Below are 21,934 nucleotides of genomic sequence, written 5' to 3' on the forward strand. Positions count from 1 at the left end.
ATATAACAAAAATGAACAGCTTCACCACAGTAGAACGAAGGCAACAGCAGATAGAAGGCGTCCGTCTGAAAGTAGTATTCAAAAGTTCCCGGCAAAGTGAAAGACGATAACACCATAGAGATACGTCATCAAACAGCCTTGCGTCTGTGTCTACGGATGCCCAATACAGCCACAATACCTCAGCGCGTTTCGCCGGTGAGACCCCGGCTTTTTCAAGAGTAGTAGGCTGTAAACTTGTGTGTCTGAAGTTAGTAGCAACAGGATCCGCTGCATCTCAATGTCTGGATCGCAGACATTGAGACGCAGCGGATCCTGTTGCTACTAACTTCAGACACACAAGTTTACAGCCTACTACTCTTGAAAAAGCCGGGGTGTCACCGGCGAAGCGCATTGAGGTATTGTGGCTGTATTGGGCATCCGTAGACACAGACGCAAGGCGGTTTGATGACGTATCCCTATGGTGTTATCGTCTTTCACTTTGCCGGCAACTTTTGAATACTACTTTCAGACGGACGCCTTCTATCTGCTGTTGCCTTCAGTCTACTGTGGTGAAGCTGTTCATTTTTGTTATATCCTGCTGTTTTATATTTTTAATCTAGTAAGTTGATTACTAGTGTGTGTCTTTGTGAATAAAATACCCCTACCTTGAATTGGATGTGCGCTGTCTTTTTCTTCTTTGCTGCAAAAAAACCCCTAGCCTACACTAAACTGCCAGTGGCCCTTAAAAGGACCTTTTGTGGGGCATTGCCCCAAAGAAATCAGCCCTTTTACCTGTAAAAAAAAATACAAACACCCCCGAACAGTAAAACCCACTACCCAACCCCCCCAAATAAAAACCTATCTAAATAAACCTAAGCTAACCATTGCCCTGAAAAGAGCATTTGAATGGACATTGCCCTTAAAAGGGCATTTAGCTCTTTTACATTGCCCAAACCCTAAGCAAAAAAAAAAAAAGGGTTTTTTTAGTGTTTTGTTTTTTTTTAGCTTAGGGTGTGGGCAATGTAAAAGAGCTAAATGCCAGCTCTCCCCATTGATGTCTATGGGGAAATCATGCACGAGCACGTCAAAGCAGCGCTTGTATTTTGGTGCAGTATAGAGCTCAACTCCACCATATCGCCCGCACAAGCCTGCTTTTTCAAAACCTGTAATAACAGCGCTATAGGGAGGTGAAATAACGCCGCTTTTGTGGCGGTTGTTAATTTCCCTATATCGCTGAAAACTCATAATCTAGCTGTAAATTGGCCATTTCCTTGTACTTTATAATATATGGGGGACCCCTTACATGCATGATTTTAAATGTTTATACGTTTAAGCAATTGTATTTCTAATACATATATTATAAACTTTTTGCATAGATCGTTTGTATCTGACTTTTTACTTATTTTTTTATGTAGAATTATAGGTGCTGTTTTACCTAGACTTTTAGATCTCATTTATTTGGTGAGATCTACTCTCCTCTTTTATGTATGTATAGATATTCCATTCTAAATTGCACTATAAGATTTATGGTATAGAATATTGTGAAGTGAGCATTGCACCTTTTTCTTTTTTGATATGCAAAGAAAAACCAGATTTACAGGAAAGGCAACCACTTTGACTGTAAGAGTTAATTACCCTATACAGAGTTCAAATACACAAAGCTCAGACATACTTCTCAATGGAAAATAGCAGGAGAAGACAGAGAAACATCTTTAAACCTGTGAGTGCTGAAATCATATAAGAATTTACATTTTGGTTTTAAAAGGAGAAAATAGAACATCATATAAAATGAATTGTGTAATTTTTAAATGTTTCCTTGATATCAGACTGTATAAATTATATATATATATATATATATATATATATATATATATATATATATATATATACATATGGATCTGGGAAATGCTTTTCAAATGTGTAATAGATTAAATGAACAACTGTATAGCCTTATTTTAAAGATGTATGAAACAAATAAGATCTTCTTGATTTTTCCAGGAGTATAGTGAATCACTCAGAGGAGATAGATACTGACCAGATAAGTTTATTGAACTGGAAGATATGAATATATCAAATATAGACAGAGGAATACCAATGCAGGAAGACTCATGCAATAAGTTGTCCCATAAATTGTACCTAAATTGTGTTTTTGTGCATTCAGAGTGACACTGTAAAGAGATGTACAAATATGTGGGCTATATTTATATTGAAAAGAAATGTGACTTTTAAACGCATCTTTTAAAATATTAAAAGTAGTATACTCATGTTTAGTATAAAAAAAAATCAGGTTAAATAGTATTAAATAATTCCATACATTTTGAACATATAATTTATTATTAATGCTGGAAATTTTAGGTATATTTAATGAACATATTGAAGAATAGCTGTATTTTCTGTAGCACTTTGATAATGAAAATGTATTTCTAGTTGTCTGCTGCCCTCTGGTGGTTTATGCGAGAATTACAGTCAAACGGGTTGTAGTATCAAATATCCATATGCCTTCCCAGTAAGCCAATGAGATGTTCAGCTCCGAAGGGCCTATCATAGACAAGCATCCGTTTGGTGCGTATTCAAAAGGTTCACCAATGATTACAAAATAGAGGCGGGCTAATCACTTGATAAAAGCTCATGCAAGAGGAAAGAAAGGGGTCTTGCTGGAATTTTGACTGACTCACAACTGCTGCCTTTGGAGCACAGTCTTTATAAAGTGAAACTGGGCCTAACTTTCTTTTTCCATAATTGCAAATCCCTTTCTTATTTATGAGGTGAATGGATTTATCTGAAAAAGCTGAAAATTCTCATACTGGTTTATGTGGTAATGTATATGGCGAGTATTTAATATTTTAAAGCAAATACATTCATTGTTGCTACAGTTTAATTGCAGCTAGTGATTTAAAGAGGTACTTTGTATTTTAAATCTATGTTCCACAGCTGGGTGTAGTTTAAAAATAATCATATTGATGCTAAATAATTTTATTTGCTAGAAAGGATTTTACATTCCATATTTATAAGTCAGATTTACTATTGTGAAATTTGATATAAATTGGTTATTGTAGTTAAATCTCTCTAGTGTTTATTAAGTATTTGTAGCTATTGTGATATATTTTAAAATTAGTTTTATTGTGGCTAAATAAGATGTTATTTCAGCTCAGATTAATTGGCATATAAATTGGCTGTTGCCTTAACAATACACAATTTCTGGTGGTTTAATTTGGAATTATATAGAACCTTTTGTGGTATTGTAACAGAATAAGCGTGTATAATTGATTCATAATCTATTTTCTACATAAATATAATTTAAGGTGTCTATAAAGCTAACTAATCAAGAACTAAGGAATAAATATTGATTTAAAAAAAATATATTGTTACGTATATATACATTTTATTGGTTGGCAACTGCTAAGATAAGTTCTCCAACATTTTACTGGAGATTACTGCTGATAATATAAATGATATTGTAAGCCTAGTATATACTAACAAGATATGCCAGAGAAAACCTCCAAGGAACCGCTAGAGCATCTATCAGAATGGCCTGAGGATCTCTTGACCTTACTTTCCGTACTTTCGAACCCTGGAATCCCCCACTTGAGGGTTATCTGAGAGAACACTTCCAGATGGAGAGCCCACTTCCTGGGATGAAAGGTCTGTCTGCTCAGAAAATCTGCTTCCCAGTTGTCCACTCCTGGAATGTGGATGGCAGATAGAAGACAATCATGGGCTTCCGCCCAATGCAGAATGCGAGTCGCCTCCTTCATGGCTAAAGAACTCCGAGTCCCTCCCTGGTGGTTGATATAAGCCACTGAGGTGATGTTGTCCGATTGGAATTTGATAAACCATACCAACGATAGTTGAGGCCACGCGGATAGCGCATTGAAGATAGCTCTTAACTGTAAGATGTTTATGGGAAGAGAGGACTCTTCCCGAGACCACAGGGCCTGAGCCTTTAGAGGACCCCAAACAGCTCCCCAGACTGACAGACTGGCATCCATAGTCACAATTTCCCAGAAAGGTCTCAGAAAGCAAGTGCCCTGAGACAGATGTTCCTGTGACACCCACCACGAGAGAGAATCTCTTGTTAGAGGGTCCAGATTTATCCTCTGTGATAAATCTGAATGGTCTTCATTCCATTGACGGAGAATACACTGTTGCAGCGGTCGTAGATGGAACAGAGCAAAAGGAATGATGTCCATGGATGCCACCATCAGACCAATCACCTCCATGTATTGAGCCACAGATGGATGAAAGGAAGACTGGAGAGAAAGGCAGGAAGCAATAATTACATTTTTTCTGACCTCCATCAGGAAAATCTTCATGGACAGGGTATCTATTATAGTCCCTAGGAAACACACTTTGGTAGATGGAACTAAAGAACTTTTTCCCAAATTCACCTTCCATCCGTGGGAACGTCGAAAAGACAACAGCATCTCTGTATGAGATTGGGCTAGTTGAAAAGATAACACCTGAACCAAGATGTCGTCTAGATAAGGCGTCACAGCAATTTCCTGGGTTCTGATCACTGCCAATAGTGCCCCCAGAACCTTTGTGAATATTCTGGGAGCCGTGGCCAGACCAAATGGAAGTGCTTGTCCAGAAAGGCAAACCTTAGATACTGATGGTGTTCCCTGTGAATGGGAACATGAAGGTATGCGTCCTTCAGGTCTATGGTCGTCATAAACTGACCTTCCTGTACCAAAGGAAGAATGGAATGAATAGTCTCCATTTTGATGGACGGAACGCTGAGGAATTAGTTGAGACGCTTGAGGTCTAGAATGGGCCGAAAAGTTCCCTCCTTTTTGGGAACCACAAATAGATTTGAATAGAATCATAGACCCTGTTCTCTTAGAGGGACAGGAACAATAACTCCCAGGGAGTATAGGACCTTTACACATTTTAAGAAGGCCACCTTCTTTATTTGGTTTGAGGATAGTCTTAACAGGAGAAATCAGTCCTTTGGAGGGCAAGACTTGAATCCCATTCTGTAACCTTGGGATACTATGTCCACCACCCATGGTATGGGACATCACGTATACAGGCTTGACGAAAAAGAGAAAGCCTGCCCCCCACCTGATCCACACTGGAATCAGGGGCGGAACCTTCATGCTGATTTAGAGTCAGCAGAAGGCTTCTTGTTTTGTTTTCCTTTGTTCCAGGGCTGGTTGGATTTCCAAGTGGATCTTGATTGATCTGGTTTTGAAGAGGAAGAGAAGGACTTTTGTCCCTTAAAGTTACGAAAGGAATGAAAATTAGAAGTCTGACAACCCCTAGGTCTATTCTTCTTGTCCTGAGGTAGGAAAGATCCCTTTACACCCGTAATCTCTGAAATGATCTCCGCCAGACCAGTTCCAAACAGAGTCTTTCCCTTATAAGGTAAAGCCAAAAGCTTGGCCTTAGAAGAGACTTCAGCTGACCAAGATTTTAACCACAGAGCCCTGCGGGCTAGTACAGTGAAGCTAGACATTTTAGCTCCTAGACAAATTATCTGCATGTTTGCATCACAAATAAAGGTATTGGCCAATTTGAGAGCTTTGATCCTATCTTGGATCTCCTCTACTGTAGTTTCCTCTGTAATAAAGGAAAAACTTCCTCAGAAGATGGGGAATCCTAAACTCTATCCAATTTTGAAGACTTCGTGGGGTTGACAGCAACCGAAAGTTCAGAGTCGTTTAAGGTAGCTAGAACCTCCTTCAGTAGTAACTGGAGGTTTTTAAGCTTAAATCTAAAATTAACCTCTTGAGATTCTGAAGATTTTTCTGCTTAAGTGTTAGAGTCTGAGATCTCACCTTCAGAAGTTACTGAAGTATTCTCCTCATCAGATATCTGAGAAATATTGACTAACGCGCACCTAGAGTCAGAAACCTTACTATCAGGCAGATGTTTAGATTTTCTCTTAAGCTTACCCCAAGAAGGGAAAGCTGACAAAACCGCTGTTACTGCAGAAGAAATCTGAGAGGCAAAATCCCAAGGCAAATAAACACCCCCAGGTGGATGAAAGGACTCAGAAAGCACAGTATGAGAAACAACTAAAGCTTGGGAAGTTTGAGGAGAACAGTAGGCTCAGAAGGGAGTAATCTGTTTTTAAATTTTAAAGTCTTAGTTAAACAAGAGGAGCAAAACGGCATACACAGGACAATATGGGCCTTTAAACATAGTAAACATAGCAAACATTTATCCATAGAAATTCACTGATCCTGATCAGCGTGCATAGCTGAAAATAAACAGGTCCCACAAGTAATGTTCAAAAGAAAGCAAAATAAAATGAAGCAGACTATAAAATCTATAATATTTGAAAATTAAAATTTTAATAAAAAATAACATAGACTTCCAAAATCCCAGCCGCTACAGACGCGGAAGTGACTGCCAAGTCCGGGGGAGAAGAGCATACCAAGTGCTTGGGCTGCAGGGGTGCAAGCTGCCGGGTAAGCGGCCGGTGTGACTGCAAATGCCAACAGAAAAAAAGGAATAGGCAGCTGCTCAAAAAGAGTGAATAAATGTAAGGGCTGGCAAAACAAGGTAAAAACAAAAAACCTTTATTTGACCATTAAAAATACTTAGGCAGTACAGGGCACACAAACTCCCTGACTAGTTTCGTGCTCTGTTGAGAACTTAATCATAGGGTGAGTTTGCTTAGTGTTCATAGCCTATTTAAAGGCACAGAACACCTGAAAGAAATTATACATTAAAAACAAAAACAGTAATAAAACAATGACAGAATATATCTAATTACGAACACTATGTGTGAGGAAATGGAAAAAAGTAGAAAAAAATAGAAAAAAGTAAAGACAAACAGTTGAGCAAACCACAGTACACAAGAACCAAATTAATTCACATGAATCTAATCATATTTACAATGCAGACAATATTCTCATATCTTTTTTATATTCAAAACTTCATCTAGATTTGCTTAAACTGTATTAGAGATATGCTTCATACTGAGGCTGTTTGTAATGTCTGTGTTAGGGCAAAAGGCTGAATAGCAAAAAATGTTTAAACAATGTGTACGTGTAACAAAGGTGTAAACCAAACCTATACTAAGAAATGTTGTTAATATGTACATATGAATACCACATAAAGGACAAAAAATTCCAATAAGTGGTACCCACACAATACAAACAAACAAAAACAGAAACATAATTTGAAACTAAAACTAAAATCTAGAAAATGCCCATAAAGGGGATAGATACAAGAAAACCCCTTCTAGGGGATAGATAGAATTACTTATCAGATAGATAAACAAATAGATAAACATAAATGCCCATATAGGGGATAGACAGTTATAATAGCCCATAAAGGGGATAGACATTATGTTTAGCATCATAACGTGGAAATAAAGAAATCAATTTAACTAACCAAATTCATATTTCATTTCTCAACAAAATAGCTCATATCCCATTCTCTGTTTAAACCCAGGGGGGTTATAGTTCTTAATTTGTATATCCAATACAATTCTTGCTTTAGCAACAAACTACCCCTATCACCCCCCCCCAGGTGGAAACATAACGGTCTATAACCTGAACCTTCATATCAAAAATGCTTGTCATATGTACCAAATTAAAATGTCTAGCTATCGCTGATTCTTTAACATATTCTCTGGTGTCCCTGACATGTTCTCTGATTCTTGACCTAAGTTCCCTACTTGTTTGACCTGTGTATTGCAGGTTGCAATGTTTACACTCTAGGAGATAGACCACAAAAGTTGTTCTACAGTTAGCGTAGAATTTGTGTTTGAACTCTTCTCCTGTCTTGCTACTCCTGAAACCATCACCCACCTGTACAAAACCACAAGTTATGCATGAACCATGGCCACATTTATAAGTTCCTCTTCTCCTAATCCAATCGCTCCTATCCGGGTTATTGGAACGGATTAAACTTGGGGACAATTTAGATGCTAATGTAGGTGCTCTTCTCGGTACAAATTTTAATGAACCAATTATAGGTCTTAAAACATCATCATTCTCTAACAAATGAAGATTCTTCTTTAGTATTGAACAAACCTGATAGTATTCTTTAGAGTATTCGGTTGAGAATACTACAGTATCATGTTTTATGATGTTTTGTTTCCTCGTCCCTCTCATTAGTTCTTGCTGTGATTTTTGTCTCACCTCATTGAGAACCTCATTCAAGAGGTTTTCGGCATAACCCCTTGCTTTAAGGCGCTCAATGAGGGTCTTGGCTTGTGCATCAAAATGACTATCTGAGTTAGTATTTCTTCGAAGTCTCATAAGTTGACCCCTGGGAATTGACCGTACCAAATGTGGTGGATGACATGATTCAGCATGTAGGATGGTATTCCCAGCTGTCAACTTACGATAAGTGTCACTGATCACTATACCTGTTTCAAAGTCACCATATAGTGTAAGATCCAAGAAATTCACCACATTCTCGTACAAATCTCCCACAAATTTTAAATTGAACTCATTTTGACACAAGTAACCTAGGAAATCCTCATACACAAAAGGTTCCTTGACTATAAAAATCAAATCGTCAATGAAACGCATGTAGAAAACTATGTTTTCTTTAAATGGATTACTCTCAGTGTATAAATAAAGATCCTCCCATAATCCCACATACAGGGCGAATGAGGGGGCAAATTTGGCCCCCATGGCTGTTCCGCAAACCTGTATGTGGAATTCTCCATTGAACATAAAAAAATTATGTTTCAATAGAAACTCAATTACTTCACATAGTATAAGTCTTACATCCTCCGTAAATCTGGTGTGCTTGTCAAAAAAGTACCTAATTGCTCGTATCCCTATGTGATGGGGTATGCTTGAGTAAAGTGCAGTGGCGTCCACCACTACCCACTTATACTCCTTTTCCCACTTAAGATTCTTAAGCATCTGTAGGAGATGTGTTGAATCTCTCAAGTAACTCTTGAGATCCCTCACCAGGGGCTGCAAAATAGAATAAATCCACTCTGAGGTGGGTTCAAGCAATGACCCAATCCCCGAGACAATAGGTCGCCCCGGGGGTTGGGTCAGACTTTTGTGCGTTTTGGGTAAATAATGAGAAATCGGAATCCGTGGATTCTCAGGAATCAAAACTTCCAGCTGTTCCCTGGTGAGGAGTCCAACAGAAACAGTCTGTTCTAACAATCTAACCAACTTGGTTTTAAATACAAATGTAGGATTAGAATCCAATTTTCTGTAGGTGGAGTGGTCATTCAATTGTCTGCTACTTTCTTGCAAATAGTCACTCTTGTTAAGAATGACTACATTGCCACCTTTATCCGAATTCCGGATAACCAAATTTGTATTATTCTCAAGTAAGGCCAAGGCAGCTTTTTCTTTCCTAGTTAAATTGGTTCTTACCATCTTTTTTTGTTGTTTCACAGTGTCCTCTAAGGCCAAAATTTCCCTCTCTACCCTCTTCTGATAAAGATTCAAAGCTGGACCCCTAAACTGGACTGGATAAAAACTTGAAGATTGTTTTACAGGAACAGGAATATCACAATTTTCAGGGCCATATTCACCTTCCATGTCCCTAAGTCCCTCTAACATGATATTATCTACAAAATTCAATGCCTGGTTGGCCTCTGTGTACAAACAGTGTGCATTGTCACTCAAATCAACAGGTGAGGTAACCTGTAATGGTCAAATAAAGGTTTTTTGTTTTTACCTTGTTTTGCCAGCCCTTACATTTATTCACTCTTTTTGAGCAGCTGCCTATTCCTTTTTTTTTTTTTTTTTCTGTTAAAAAATAACATAGAAGGCTTCCTAGAAAAACACCTCCGATTATCTGAGGCTCCAACCGCCAAGAGATATATCCCACTAGTAAGAGGAAATCCTCTCTTGTCCTGAGTAGATGATACAAATAAATCTCACAAGATACGTGAAGACACTGGAGTTCCCTCTGTAATAAAAGGTTACTATTCTCACAACTGCACGGCTCCACTAAACCGGAAGTGTGGGCGTCATGTTAACGGGACCAAATAAACTGTGCAATACTTTTTACCAGTGTAAAAAGGGCACAAAGATAGACAGTTTAAAAAACGTCTCTCTCGCTATAAGCGTATAAGAAAATAAGCCTCAATGGTCCTTATGAGTCTTCATCTTGTCCTGCATTTAAGCTCTACCATATTAAGACCCAGGTTACCTAATAAAAGATATCCTTTACTGTTAACCCCATACATCCCTTAGCCAAATGGCAGGTCTCATACTGTGTGCCTATCATGCTGTGTGCGAAATATATTGTCTCCATATGAATCCTCTTAATAAAAAATAAGGATTATTATGTCCCAACAAAAAAAATGGATCTGAAATAGAGGCTTAACCTCTTAAGTGCTGCTGTACTTCTGTACCTAGAAGGCAAAGGAACTTACCTTAGATCCAATTTCATGATAGATGCTGATCCTTAGGTGTGGCAGGCACTTCACTCCCTGTCATAGACCTGTAGGAAAAGAAAGAACAGAGTAACTAACTCTGGCTTTCTACAAAGGGGAAGCAAAGTGTTAAAAGTAAAGCAAAAACTTCTTTGCCGCCTTTTACTGTTAAATGTCACCACTACTCTTACACAAGCGATTGCCATGGACACAGCTAGACCCCAATCCTTGCTTGCAGGCAAAGGTACCCATAAAAGGATTAAAATCTTCAGACACCAACTTCGCACAACCTCCATTGACATAGGCAAAGAGAATGACTGGGGGTTATGGGTAAGGCAGTTACACTTAACAGCTTTGCTGGGGTGCTCGTTGCCTCCTGCTGGCCAGGAGTTGAATATCCCACTAGTAATTGGAATGACGTTGTGGACTCTCCATGTCATAGGAAAGAAAGTATGATTTTATGTCTGTCAAATTCTGTGATCATTGGCATCTTGAATGGAATGATGTGATTGAAAGTTGGTCTTATTAGCAAGTTTCCAATGAATTAAACTCATACCACATGTGTATGTAATACTCAAGCACTTCTTGCACAAAACTGGTGTGAAAGACCTTTTTCATAGCAGTCACTTTGACATGAAATATTAGGAAAAATACAGGTGTTAACAATGACACTGCTATTACTCAAGCACGGGGCGTTCACACTAAACACTTTTTTTTCTGATTTTCTTTAATACTGCATAACCCTAAAGAAATAAAATATCCTTGCTAATATTTGTTTACATTGACTCACTAACTTTCACTCGCCACCGTTAAATTTCCACTCGCTAATGGCTAGTGGAAATTTTGAGTCCTGTATATAGGAAATATATGGAAATTTTGAGCCATGTATATAATACATATATATATCTTTATATAATATATATATATATATATATATATATATATATATATATATATATATATATATATATATATATATATATATATATATATATATATTGTGTATATACAGTTGTGCTCATAAGTTTACATACCCTGGCAGAATTTATGATTTCTTGGCCATTTTTCAGAGAATATGAATGATAACAAAAAAACTTTTCTTTCACTCATGGTTAGTGTTTGGCTGAAGCCATTTATTATCAATCAACTGTGTTTACTTTTTTTAAATCATAATGACAACCGTAACTACCCAAATGACCCTGATCAAAATTTTACATACCCTGGTGATTTTGGCCTGATAACATGTATACAAGTTTACACAAAGGGGTTTGAATGGCTATTAAAGGTAACCATCCTCATCTGTGATCTGTTTGTTTGTGATTAGTGTGTGTGTATAAAAGGTCAATGAGTTTCTGGACTCCTGACAGACCCTTGCATCTTTCATCCAGTGCTGCACTGACGTTTCTGGATTCTGAGTCATGGGGAAAGAAAAATAATTGTCAAAGGATCTGTGGGGAAAAAGGTAGTTAAACTGTATAAAACAGGAAAGGGATATAAAAAGATATCCAAGTAATTGAGAATGCAAATCAGCAGTGTTCAAACTCTAATTAAGAAGTGGAAAATGAGGCGTTCTGTTTGACAACATACTGCATTCATCTTGCCATCAATTCTGACCAAATTTCCTGTGCCTTTGTAGCTCACACATCCCCAAAACATCAACAATCCACCTCCGTGTTTCACAGTAGGAATGGTGTACCTTTCATCATAGGCCTTGTTGACTCTTCTCCAAATGTAGCGTTTATGGTTGTGGCCAAAAAGCTCAGTTTTGGTCTCATCACTCCAAATGACTTTGTGCCAGAAGGTTTAAAGCTTGTCTCTGTACTGTTTGGCATATTGTAAGCGGGATACTTTGTGGCATTTGCGTAGTAATGGCTTTCTTCTGGCGACTCGACCATGCAGCCAATCTTTCTTCAAGTGCCTCCTTATTGTGCATCTTAAAACAGCCACACCACATGTCCTGTATTTCACCTGAAGTTATTTGTGGGTTTGTCTTTGCATCCCGAACAATTTTCCTGGCAGTTGTGGCTGAAATTTTAGTTGGTCTACCTGACCGTGGTTTGGTTTCAACAGAACCCCTAATTTTCCACTTCTTTATTAGAGTTTGAACACTGCTGATTTGCATTCTCAATTCCTTTGATATCTTTTTATATCCCTTTCCTGTTTTATACAGTTCAACTACCCTTTCCCACAGATCCTTTGACAATTATTTTGCTTTCCCCATGACTCAGAATCCAGAATTGTCAGTGCAGCACTGGATGAAAGAATCAAGGGTCTGTCAGGAGTCCAGAAACTCATTGACCTTTTATACACACAAACTAATTACAAGAAAACAGATCACAGGTGAGGATGGTTACCTTTAATAGCCATTCAAACCCCTTTGTGTCAACTTGTGTGCATGTTATGAGTCCAAAATCACCAGGGTATGTACACTTTTGATCAGGGTCATTTGGGTAGTTACGGTTGTCATTATGATTTAAAAAGAGTAAACACAGTTTATTGATAATAAATGGCTTCAGCCAAACACTAACCATGAGTGAAAGAAAAGTTTTTGTGTTATCATTCATATTCTCTGAAAAATGGCCAATAAATCATAAATTCTGCCAGGGTATGTAAACGTATGTGCACAACTGTATATATATATATATATATATATATATATATATATATATATATATATATATATATATATATATATATATATATGAAGAACATTGGAATGCAAAGCATTCATAACTACCTTCAGGTTTAGCGCAGTTGGTTTAGCGTGCGAAAACTGTTTTTTTTTTTTTTTTAACAGTGCTCCCTATAGAAGTCTATGGGGAGAAGAATTCAGCACTGTCCGGTATCCGAAGTCCTGAAGCTATCACGCATTGGACTTTCGCTCTCATGCTAACTTTTTACTTTCAACTTATAATACGTGCACTAACTCTTCCGTGTTAACATTTTACTTTGAGCACAGTTAGTGCTCAAGGAAAGAAATTTAGAGCACCATTTGTAATCTACCCCTATCTTTGTAGTACTTCCATTTTTTTTAATTATTTTTTTTGTCTGCTATCATTAATTTTTTTAAATCCTCTACCAATACAGGAAACCTGGAACAGGCCAATGAGGAACTAAGAGCTATCATCAAAAAGATCTGGAAGAGAACCAGCATGAAGCTGCTGGACCAGGTGGTCCCTCCAGCAGGTGGTGAGTGAGCTGGTGTGCACACAGGGTTCTCCAGAGGTTTCATAGACTAACATTATTATATTATAAACTAAAATGGCCGCCTACTCTTTAACATTCTATATTAAATCACATTTTTTTTTTAAATGTGCACACATTTTGTATGGTTGAACACATTAAACTGAGGTCTGTTCACATCCTAAGCAGTTCAGCAAACCAGTTTATTATTTTTTTGTTTTAATTATAGAAATATAAGACATATTGTGCATTGTTAAGATACTACAATTCTTAAAGATATACCAAAACTGACTGATCTTTTAGATTAAGTATTATTCTTAGAGAAAATCTGCTTAACATTATAGCAATGTTTACTCATTCAAAGTAGAATACAGCAGGCAAAGATCTATTACCAATGCATGAACTGCAGTAGTCTGTTAAATGCCAGATCATAAACATTTATTAATCTGATTTTTACCGATAAATTATGTTATAACATAATACATATATTATATATTTGATAAATGTGCTACTTTATGAGGATTTAATTTATATAGTGAATATTCTAATTCAGTTTATAGGGATTATACTTGTTACCCTAGCAACACAATTTGAATTTCTTTAAATAGTTGTTTTTTTATTTTTGTAAACATTATTTTGTATTACTTTTAGAAGTTAAAGGGACAGTGTACTGTAAAATTGTTTCCCCTTAATGTGTTTACAATTATTTGTTATACCAGTTGCAGAGTTTATTGTATGGAAAATTGCTCCTTTAGGTACATGTTTGTATATTACCTAGCTGCCTCTGCCCATTGAAACCACAACCCAATTAAATGGACTGAGCTTCAAGGGTTAGCTGACCATGTTTGCTTAGCTCTGTATATATACACAAAATCTTCCATATCTTTTCTCTATACACAGTAAGACCAGTACTTAAAGAGAATAATGGAAATATGCATTTGTTCGATCCCCCACTGAAAGTGTTACTCCTTCTGAACATTCTTGTTTATATAGCTTTTCTATAACCAGTATTTGATTTTTAAAATAAATAGCATAGGTTAGGATACAACAGCTATTTCAAATGACTAAATAAAGGTACATGGCTATTTGTAGACAATTTAATACATTTCAGCAGGTAAAATGGATAATTAGGAACACATTAAAGGGGAGAAAAAAACAACAACATTTATGCTTACCTGATAAATTATTATCTTTCGGAATGATGATGGTCCACAGTTCTCCATAACATATGGGATATATTTCCCGCCACTAGGAGGAGGTCAAGAACCCAGAGCTTTACAACCTTCCCACCTCAAGACAGAGATTTGAGAGTAAGAGCAACAGCTGTTGACTGTAAATAAGCTTGCACTAGCCAGATAAGGAGCAACTGAAATGTCCTGATTCTGATCACCGACAAGATTGTATCCCACAGACAGTAGTAAACTGGCAGAGTTTTGCAGATATACAAAACCTCAAGAACTGAAAATAATCCCTATGTATACGAAAGTGCAGATAAGAATCCTTGAGGTCTTTAGTAATCATAAACTGATACTTGATTAAAGGAAAAGACCGTGAGGGATGTTCCCATTATATAAGTAGGGTTCCAGACCAATATGTTTAGGGATATGATATCCAGGATATGACTATTAATCCCTTTGGATAATAAACAGATTGTGGTAAAATCTCTTGACCCTGAAATTACATGGGTACTAGGATTAATTATGCCCCTATCTTCCAAATCCTTTTGTAAATGTTTCCGCTTTTAAATATCATAGACAACATTTAGATAGGAGCGCTGGTCAATCAGAAGGACTCAGAGAATCAGTCCGGATTTTCAAACTATTTCAGGGTAGAACCTGAAATGTAGAAACTTATACATACGTTTATACAATTTTAAAAATTTGTACATGACATAAGCATCAGATGTAGTATACATGCACCTACTTAATTGCACATATTTAGACTGTTATGTGGCCTTCCTGACTAAAGGAGCAGGACATATAGAGCAACATGTACACATTAGATACTTATAAATCTATGTCCAGAGAAGGCAGAGACTGTGTATACTCACAGAGTAAATATACAAAGTGCATAGTTAAAAATATTCACGATCAATGTTCAGTACCTGCATGAAAGAACCTTTGTACATATATCCTTTGTGCATATATATTACACATAACATAGGTATAAAAGAGATACCAATAGATTGTATCTCTAAAGGATCATCACTGTATTAAAATACAGATAAATCCTGCAAACTGCAAAATGAAACATTCAGAGAACAATGAATGAAAGGTATATACCTAGAGCGGTATATACTATAGAATTGTGTACACTAAAAGCATAGGACATGTAATGTCTTGCATCATTAGAGACAGGCATTCTGCCTATGTAAAAATTATTATTTGATCAACAGATTAGTGTAAAGTATATAAAATGCAGACTAACATAAAAAACTGTTTACATCCCCTGGCAATGATGGGAGTACAATGTTTAATCCACTTAAGGGGGCTCAAAAGTGAGGGGCTGATTTATGAGGATACCTATATCTCAAAAATCAAAGATGTTACAGACGTGAAAATTGATATTTAAATTCTCCTTGAAAAATAAAGAAACACGTGTTTTACCATTTCCACAAAATCCACTTAAGGGGGGGGGTCAAAAGTCGGGGGTTGATTTATGAGGATACCTATATCTCAAAAACCGATGATGTTACAGACGTGGAAATTGATATTTTTCGATTCTTCTTTTACCATTTCCCCAAAATCCACTTAAAGTGTCAGTAAACCTCAAAAATAATGTTATATAATTCTGCACATAGTGCAGAATTATATAACATTATATTAGCGCAAACTTTATAAAACATAATATTCCCTTTCAATTTTTTAAAACAACAGCTGTTTTACAGACCCGCTCTCTGTGCTCTTCTGAGCGGGTCTGTTTTTTTCACACAGCGCATCGGGCCAGCTGTATAGTCACAGCCCGGCCGACCGCGCCATAAAACTAAGTGCAGCTTGCTCCTGTCTGACAGCAGGAGCGAGCTGCACTGTGTATAATGGCGCGGTTGGGCCGGGCTGTGACTATACAGCTGGCCCGATGCGCTGTGTGAAAAAAACAGACCCGCTCAGAAGAACACAGAGAGTGGGTCTGTAAAACAGCCGTTGTTTTAAAAAATTGAAAGGGAATATTATGTTTTATAAAGTTTGCGCTAATAAAATGTTATATAATTCTGCACTATGTGCAGAATTATATAACATTATTTTTGAGGTTTACTGTCCTTTAAGGGTGGTCAAAAGGGGGGTGATTTATGAGGATACCTATAGCTCAAAAACTAAAGATGTTACAGACATGAAAATTGGTATTTACATTCTCCTTTAAAAATATAGAAGCGCGTTTTAACATTTCCCAAAAATATAGTTAAGGGGGGTCAAAAGGTGGGGGTAATTTATGAGGATACCTATATCTAAAAAACAAAGATATTACAGGTATGAAAATTGGTATTTAGATTCTCCATTAAAATAAAGAAATACGTGTTTTACCATTTCCCAAAAATCCACTTGAGGGGGGTCAAAAGGGGGGGCTGATTTATGAGGATACCTATATCTCAAAAAACAGAGATGTTATAGACACGAAAATTTGTATTTAGATTACAAGAAACACAGAGAATTAACAAAAACTCAAGAAGTTCATGTCAGCGAGTGTGCAACCCGAACGGGCAAACACGTGAGGGCTCATGTCGTTGGGATTGGTCACGTTTTTCGCTATTTTTTACAAATCACAAAATCCATGCGAGCAAAGACGTGGGCAATAGCTAGTTGACTTATAAATAAGTATTAAGATAGTTATGATAAATGAAAAGACAAGCGGAGAGATATAGAAAAGAAGCATTATTAGCACACTTATTTCTGAGTAAGATTGAGGGCTATATGTAAATAAAATATACCTTTTATTAGTGAATATTTTTAAAAAATGATGGACTATGCCATCCGCACATAACACACACATTTAAAAACATAGAAATCTAATCAAGACTAACCTCTCCTATACCCAGCTATATTTATCTATAATGAGGAGCTTATGGTAACTATTAATGGCGGCTGCGGAAAAAAGCTGTATCCACAAATTAAAGTTTAAGTGTCAGGTTTGACACTGCCTCTTTAAGGCTACATAGGCTTACCTTAGGAGAATATTTGTTCTGAGTTTAGATTTCCAAACCCTACCCTGCCCTGGGCACATCCAGGGATTTACTGAAGCTCTTATAAATGGTAAAGACACCATATGTTATTATGTTTATTACAATATATAATTGCACTTATTATAATAAAATGAGTACACTGCAGATCAGATAAGAATGTGCTATGGTGTACAGCTATCCTTATAAAAAAAAACTTCAGCAGCACTACGGAATGTTTATTCTCACCCCTCAGCACGAGTTAGGGCAATTGGACATCAATCCACTATTATTCAAATTCGAAACGGCACCAGACAGGGTTGCCCCCTCTCACCACTCTTATTTGCACTGTGTATAGAACCCCTTGCCGCTTCAATTAGGAATAACCTGGAAATAGCGGGACTACAGATTGGGAGGTCCACACATAAAATTACCCTGTTTGCGGATGATACTTTGCTGACAATAACGAAGCCACTCCTGACGTTGCCCATCCTGTACAACACTATCCAAGAGTTTTCCTCTATCTCGGGATATAAAATTAATTTGGATAAGTGCGAGGCCCTCCCCATTAACCTTCCAAAACACACAATGAAAACTATTGAAACCAATTTTGAATTTAGATGGTCCTAAAATAGTATTAAATACTTAGGTATAAACCTGACGCCATACTCTTCCAACCTGTACAAGCAAAATTACCTCCCACTGTTCAAAACCATCTGATCAGCTCTTAACAGATGGCAGACATATAACTTCTCATGGTACTGGAGACTGACAGCTATTAAAATGAATATCCTGCCAAGGGTTTTGTACCTATTTAGAGTGTTACCAATAAAAGTTAATACACAGGACCTTGACACAATCCAATCGGCTCTCCACCACTTTCTTAGAAACAAGAAACAAGCTAGGATATTATCTCAGCTTCTCACCAGACATAGAAAATTGGGGGGGTTGGGTTGCCAAATTTGCAAGATTATTACAGGGCGTCTAGGCTGGCACAGATCTCCTTGTGTGGTAGGGGAGATAGCAACATTCTATGGCCAGCTCTGGAGTCTGAGTTGGGGAATCTTAATTCTCCTGAAGATATCATATGGGAATCGGGGGTAAGGAGGGAAGGGATGACACAACTCTCTTCAGCTACCAAATTGTCAATAAAGGAATGGAACTCAGTTAGAGGGCCCAACAACATCTTTCAGGTAAACTCACTGAAAATGCCTCTGAAATATCTATTAAGTCTAGACCACAGGCCATTAGTAGGAAAATGGGTGAACAAGGGACTTTATAGGGTGGCGGACCTAGTGAGTAATGGGACGCCCATATCCTATTCACAATTGAGTCAAAAAATAAAACCGATGCCACTTCAGTGGTTCTTATACTTACAAATCACATCAGCAATACGCACATATATCTCCAAATATACCTCTAAAGGTATTACAAATCTAGAGAGACTATGCAGTTCCCCTAAACATGCAATATCACTTATTTACCTTGACCTGCAGACAGCTAGAATTAAATCTAAGACCCCGGTATTACGCAAGTGGGAAGCAGACTTGGGGGTAGAGAAAGAACAGGAAGACTGGGATGAAATATTCTATAACTCGGGTAAATCCCTATTAAGTGCAGACCTGAGAGAAAACATTATAAAGACCTCATTTAGGTGGTACTTGACCCCGACTCAGACGGTGCATTTAGGTAGAGGCGGTTCTAGACTTTGCTACAGGGGGTGTGACGTGGTGGGAACCTACCTCCATATGTGGTGGGAGTGTCCCAGGGTTAACTCTATATGGAAGAACCTCTCTGGGCTCTTAAGCAGTCTTTTAGACGAAAGTATCCATCTAGACATAGCACATGTTCTTTTACACGAAAGCCTACCCAACTTCAACAAACACATTAATGCCTTTATTAGGATACTATGCACTATTACTAGGGTTAGTATAGCAAGGTACTGGAAGATGGGAGTGCCAGTGTGGTCGGAAATCATGTCCAAATATAAGCAGACATACTCTATGTATGAATTGGCAGCACATATATAAGGCACATCAGACACTTTTCAGAAAGTGTGGTACTACTAGATGATGGGAAGAGAAGGAGAAAACATAGTAAATATAGTTGATGTGCCCGGGGAAGACGAGGGGGGGTGAGGCAACGGAACCACCTTAGAGAAATATAGCTACCATTGATCCATTAATACATTGCAGTTCTACATAGCCCTGGTGCAGGGGATGAAACTAAGGTATTTGGAGTGGGGGGATTGAGATGAAGTGAAGATAATAATGTTGCTAACAATATGATAATACCTATTGTGTGTTTTTTATTGTGTTATTAATTTAATTTTAAAAGTTTATGATATGGTATTTCGATCTGGCTCATACAAAGAGTCAAAAGCCCAGTAAGATATGGACTCCTCCTGGGGGGACCTCGGAGGGAGTTAGTTATCACATGGACATGAGTGTTGTTTATGCCCTTTGGGGGACCTAAGGATGGAGTCTATCGGGAAATGGAGACCCAGAGACCAAAACTAATATGAAACAAATGGCCTGTTTTACAGGGAACCAACGAACACTTAATAAGACCCAGGGACTACATAGACTTTTCTTGCTTATTTAAAGGGGCTAAATATTGTATCTATCATTATATATTGACTGACTTGTTTTTGTATTGCACATTTAAATGTTGAATAAAAAAGATTTAATCATAAAAAAACTTCAGAGAAGATGTTTTCAGTTCTGAACGTTAGCTTATCAGCACAATAAATATTTTGCACATTTATCTCAGACGACTGAATCAAAACCCCAGATTTACGCTGACACTTACTTAGTTTGAGAACAGCCATTAAACAAACTGTCACTATTTTGTATATTTTATTTGTAGTTTCAGAAGTAAAAATGCAGCACCCCTCCAATGACTTACCAGGCATGTCATTATTAATTCGGCTGCAGCAGTATCCAGTAGAGAGCCCATACAGAGGATTGCAGTAGGAAATAACAGAGTCCCTCAGTGGGAGGCTAGGGACGAGTCCCTGAGACGCCTAAGGGTAGTTATGGCTGAAGTCCCATTAGGGAAATACTGTGCACGTAACAGGGCATCCCTATGTCCCTGTACCATTCAGCTGCTATGAAGAGTCTTTTATTTCTTCTTTGTAAATGATATTCCTCAGGGACTCTGGGTCTCAAATAGGTCTGTGCTCCCTATTTGTAATCCATAAGCAAGTAGCTGGAACAACCTCTAATGTCAACCATCTCCTATGAGGCCAAGAACAAAACTAAGAGAGAGATGAGAGGTGCAAGGGTTTTAAAGCGCTTGTATGGGTTTGTGACCTCCTCTCAGTGGTGGGAAATATATCCCATATTTTATGGAGGACTGTGGACCATCATCATTTTATGAAAGATGCTCGCAGTACACTCTGCCTTTATTAAGTATTATTAAAAGTTAGGTTGTATCCTAGAGAGCGTTAAAGGACCATTCAATGCAGTAGAATTGCATAATTAACAAGTGCAATATAAAAAGACAATGATTTAACACCTACTCTGAATTTTATATAAGCAGTAGCTTTTTTCTGACAAATTTATTTTTTCTCCCATTTTCTGGCCCCCTGTATCATGTGACAGACATAAGCCAATCACAGACTAGTATACGTATACCCTGTGAAACTTGTGCAGATGCTCAGTAGGATCTGGTTCCCCAGAAAGTAAGAATATAAAAAGAATGTGTAAAATTTGATAATGGAAGTAAATTAGAAAGTGTCTTAAAACTGCTGCTGTTTCTGAATTATAAAAGTTTAATTTGACTTGAGTGTCCCTTTAACGTCAGTAATCTAATACTGAGTAATTGTTAAGTGTGTGCTAAAGGCATTCTCTTCATTCTTTGTAAATGATTTTGGAAGCTAATCTGCATAGGTAGTCAGTAATATTAGAGACACTATATGCCCAAAAGTACAGTACTTCCACTTCACAGTAATAGTACATACAGTTGACTGGGGCAGATCTAGTAAGGCAGACATTTTCTAAACTGACTTGTGGCAACGTTGGCATTCTATGAAAGTGCCATCTTTAAAGTCACCACTATCTATTGTACTGGCATTGTTTGTCTACAGAAATTCCATGACCATGGCTATGTGCTGGATTTTATGCACCTGTTAGTAGTGGGTGTGGCTGAAACACCTGAACTCAGTAATTAGTAGGAGTGTCCACAGACTTCTGGCTATACAGTGTATATTTCCCTAATTGTAGGGGGAGTTTGGCTATTAAAGACCTATTGCAATTAAAAGGAAGTTAATTTGTTTTAATTTGTTTTAAAAATGCTTAGGC

At 37.4% G+C, this 21,934-nt stretch overlaps 1 protein-coding gene across 1 annotated transcript in view; it reads left to right on the forward strand.

The window, feature by feature from the left end:
- Positions 1-21,934, forward strand: part of CACNA1C (calcium voltage-gated channel subunit alpha1 C) — a 1,426,303-nt gene that overhangs the window by 1,235,987 nt on the left and 168,382 nt on the right. The window contains 1 exon segment of the mRNA XM_053719677.1: positions 13,385-13,486. Within this exon segment, the coding sequence (XP_053575652.1) occupies positions 13,385-13,486 (102 nt within the window).

The sequence above is a fragment of the Bombina bombina genome, chromosome 6, assembly GCF_027579735.1.
Source record: "Bombina bombina isolate aBomBom1 chromosome 6, aBomBom1.pri, whole genome shotgun sequence".
NCBI classification, from domain to species: domain Eukaryota; kingdom Metazoa; phylum Chordata; class Amphibia; order Anura; family Bombinatoridae; genus Bombina; species Bombina bombina.